A 2,500-nucleotide genomic window follows, 5' to 3' on the forward strand; every position below is an offset into this window, starting at 1 on the left:
TTTGTCTTGGCTTTCTTGAGAAAATTGTAATTTGCAAGTTTAACATAATTTAATTTTTCGAATTTTAACCAATGAATCGCCTCTATTTAGCTAAAATCATTTGCTGCGTCTAAAACTGAGACAACATCCTGTCACTATTATGCTTACGTTCGGAAAGCATGTGTATAAAATTATAGAATTATTTTCTTTGTTAATTGTTTAAATTATTTTCCACTGCTTTCATTTTAGCCTTTAATTTTTTTTTTCTTAAGCAATGGAAAATAGTTTAAACAATACATGTGTACTCAAAACAAAAACAAAACGAATAATTTTAGACACATGCGTTACAATTAAATTAATTTAACAACTAAGAAAAAGAAAATGAAAGGCTAAAATTTAGGGTTAGGGTTAGGGTTAGTGACAGGATGTTGTCTCAGTTTTAGACGCAGCAAATGATTTTAGGTCAATAGAGGCGATAGGATTGGTTAAAAATTGAAAAATTAAACTACGTTAAACTTACAAATTACAATTTTCTCAAGAAAGCTAAGAGAAAAAATGTTTTATTTTGACACATTCTACCAGTATACGGAGTTTAAAAGTGTTTAGTTAACTAGAAATTGTGTTGAAAACTGCCGTTCAAAAGGAAAAGATCCGCCATAAAAATTTAATGGAATGATGATGCATTCAAGAGTGGGCCATTGCTGGGATTTAAGCCAAAAAAATTCAGATTCTGCATTTTAAACACTGATTTTTTTAAAAAAACTGGAAAAGAGTGGAAATGTTAGGATTAATGGTTCTGGGGAGAGGTGTTTAGGAACTGTTTAAAATAATGTTTGTCATAATCGTATGAATTCCTGTGTGTAGAACAAAAATCTGCTGAAGTTTTCTGAAAATTCTAAAAAGTAAATAAATAATCAGAGGTTATATGGGACACTTAAAGCAGAATTTTGCTAAATTTACTTCACCTTGTAACTGTGTTAACATAATATTTTTGATAAGTAATATTTTCACTGTTATAAATCAGGGAACAAACAGAAATAGCATCAACAACCCCAAATTGATAGGAAATGATGCCTAAATCTTGTTCATTGCAGTCTGTGATGGGGGGGGGTACACGAAAGTTTAATCCATTAAAAGATAAAGAGACTCAAGGGATCAACTTCTTTTATATTTTATTATTTACTTGTTTTAATCATTGAATGACAGCCATGCTGGGGCCGTGCCCATTGCTAAGGGGATGCACTAAATGGCACTGCCCCCCACCCCTTATTATTCAATGGTACACCCTCAGATTTAGAAAATACAGTTTACAAAAATCTCCCTGCAATACATTCCTTGAAGTTTGACTAACCTGTCCATCGCTAAGGGGGGGAGCACTGGGCAGCACTGCTCACTTTCTCACCTGTACAATACAACTCTTACACACCAATCTCCCTCACCTGTACAATACGACTCTTAGACACCTGTCTCCCTCACCTGTACAATACGACTCTTAGACACCTGTCTCCCTCACCTGTACAATACAACTCTTACACACCTGTCTCTCTCACCTGTACAAAATAACTCTTATACATCTGTCTCTCTCACCTGTACAATACAACTCTTACACACTGTTGGAATCCTCTGTCAGACTGTTATAATACCCACTCTGGTATAGCAGTATAGTTAGTTACACAAGTATGAACACAACTATCTATGACAGTCTACTTCTTCCATGAATAAACCTGTGGAATTTTTTCACACCGAATATGATTGATGTAGCAGTATAATTAGTAAAAACAAGTAAGACCACGACTATCTATGACCATCTACTTCATACTCTCTAATCTTATTGACACTGACTGGCAGTATTTATAATGACTATCACATACCACTCGTTACATGAGAGGGGTGTACCATTATTACTATTATCCCCATAACACACACTGATCTCTCTCACCTGTACAATACACTTATCGTATACCTGTCCCTCTCACCTGCACAATACAACTCTTACACACCAGTCTCTCTCCCACCTGCACAACACAGTTATCATACACCTGTCTCTCTTATCTGTATAATGCAACTATCAATCATACACCAGCCTCACCTGTATTACATAAATATCTCTCACCTGCATATTATGGTCCAGACTAAAGAAGCCACAAGCATAGGACAAGTAGCTGTATGGTTGGGTGGAAGTTTCATAAGCAGGGGTGTTGTACATCACCACCAGAGATGCATCACTGTTACCTTTGATAATCTGATGAAAGAAACCAGGGGACAGCAAAAGGTTAGGGAGTTGTAACAGGGATTGGATGAGGATTAGAAAAGGAAAGTTAGTCAAAAGCATCGCCATTCACCACAGCCAACACTATCAGCATCATCACCAACACCACCATCACCAACACCACCATCACCACCACCATCACCAACACCACCATCACCACCACTATTATCATCATCATTGTCACCACCACCATCACCACCATCACCACCATCACCACCACCACCACCACCACCATCACCACCACCACCATCA

The 2,500-nt window shown here is 36.9% G+C and overlaps 1 protein-coding gene across 1 annotated transcript in view; it reads right to left on the bottom strand.

The window, feature by feature from the left end:
- Window positions 1-2,500, bottom strand: part of LOC115225645 (deleted in lung and esophageal cancer protein 1-like) — a 125,259-nt gene that overhangs the window by 27,766 nt on the left and 94,993 nt on the right. The window contains exon 31 of the mRNA XM_036514506.1: window positions 2,093-2,221. Within this exon, the coding sequence (XP_036370399.1) occupies window positions 2,093-2,221 (129 nt within the window). The remainder of the gene's footprint in view (window positions 1-2,092; window positions 2,222-2,500) is intronic.

Source organism: Octopus sinensis, linkage group LG28 (genome assembly GCF_006345805.1).
Source record: "Octopus sinensis linkage group LG28, ASM634580v1, whole genome shotgun sequence".
NCBI classification, from domain to species: domain Eukaryota; kingdom Metazoa; phylum Mollusca; class Cephalopoda; order Octopoda; family Octopodidae; genus Octopus; species Octopus sinensis.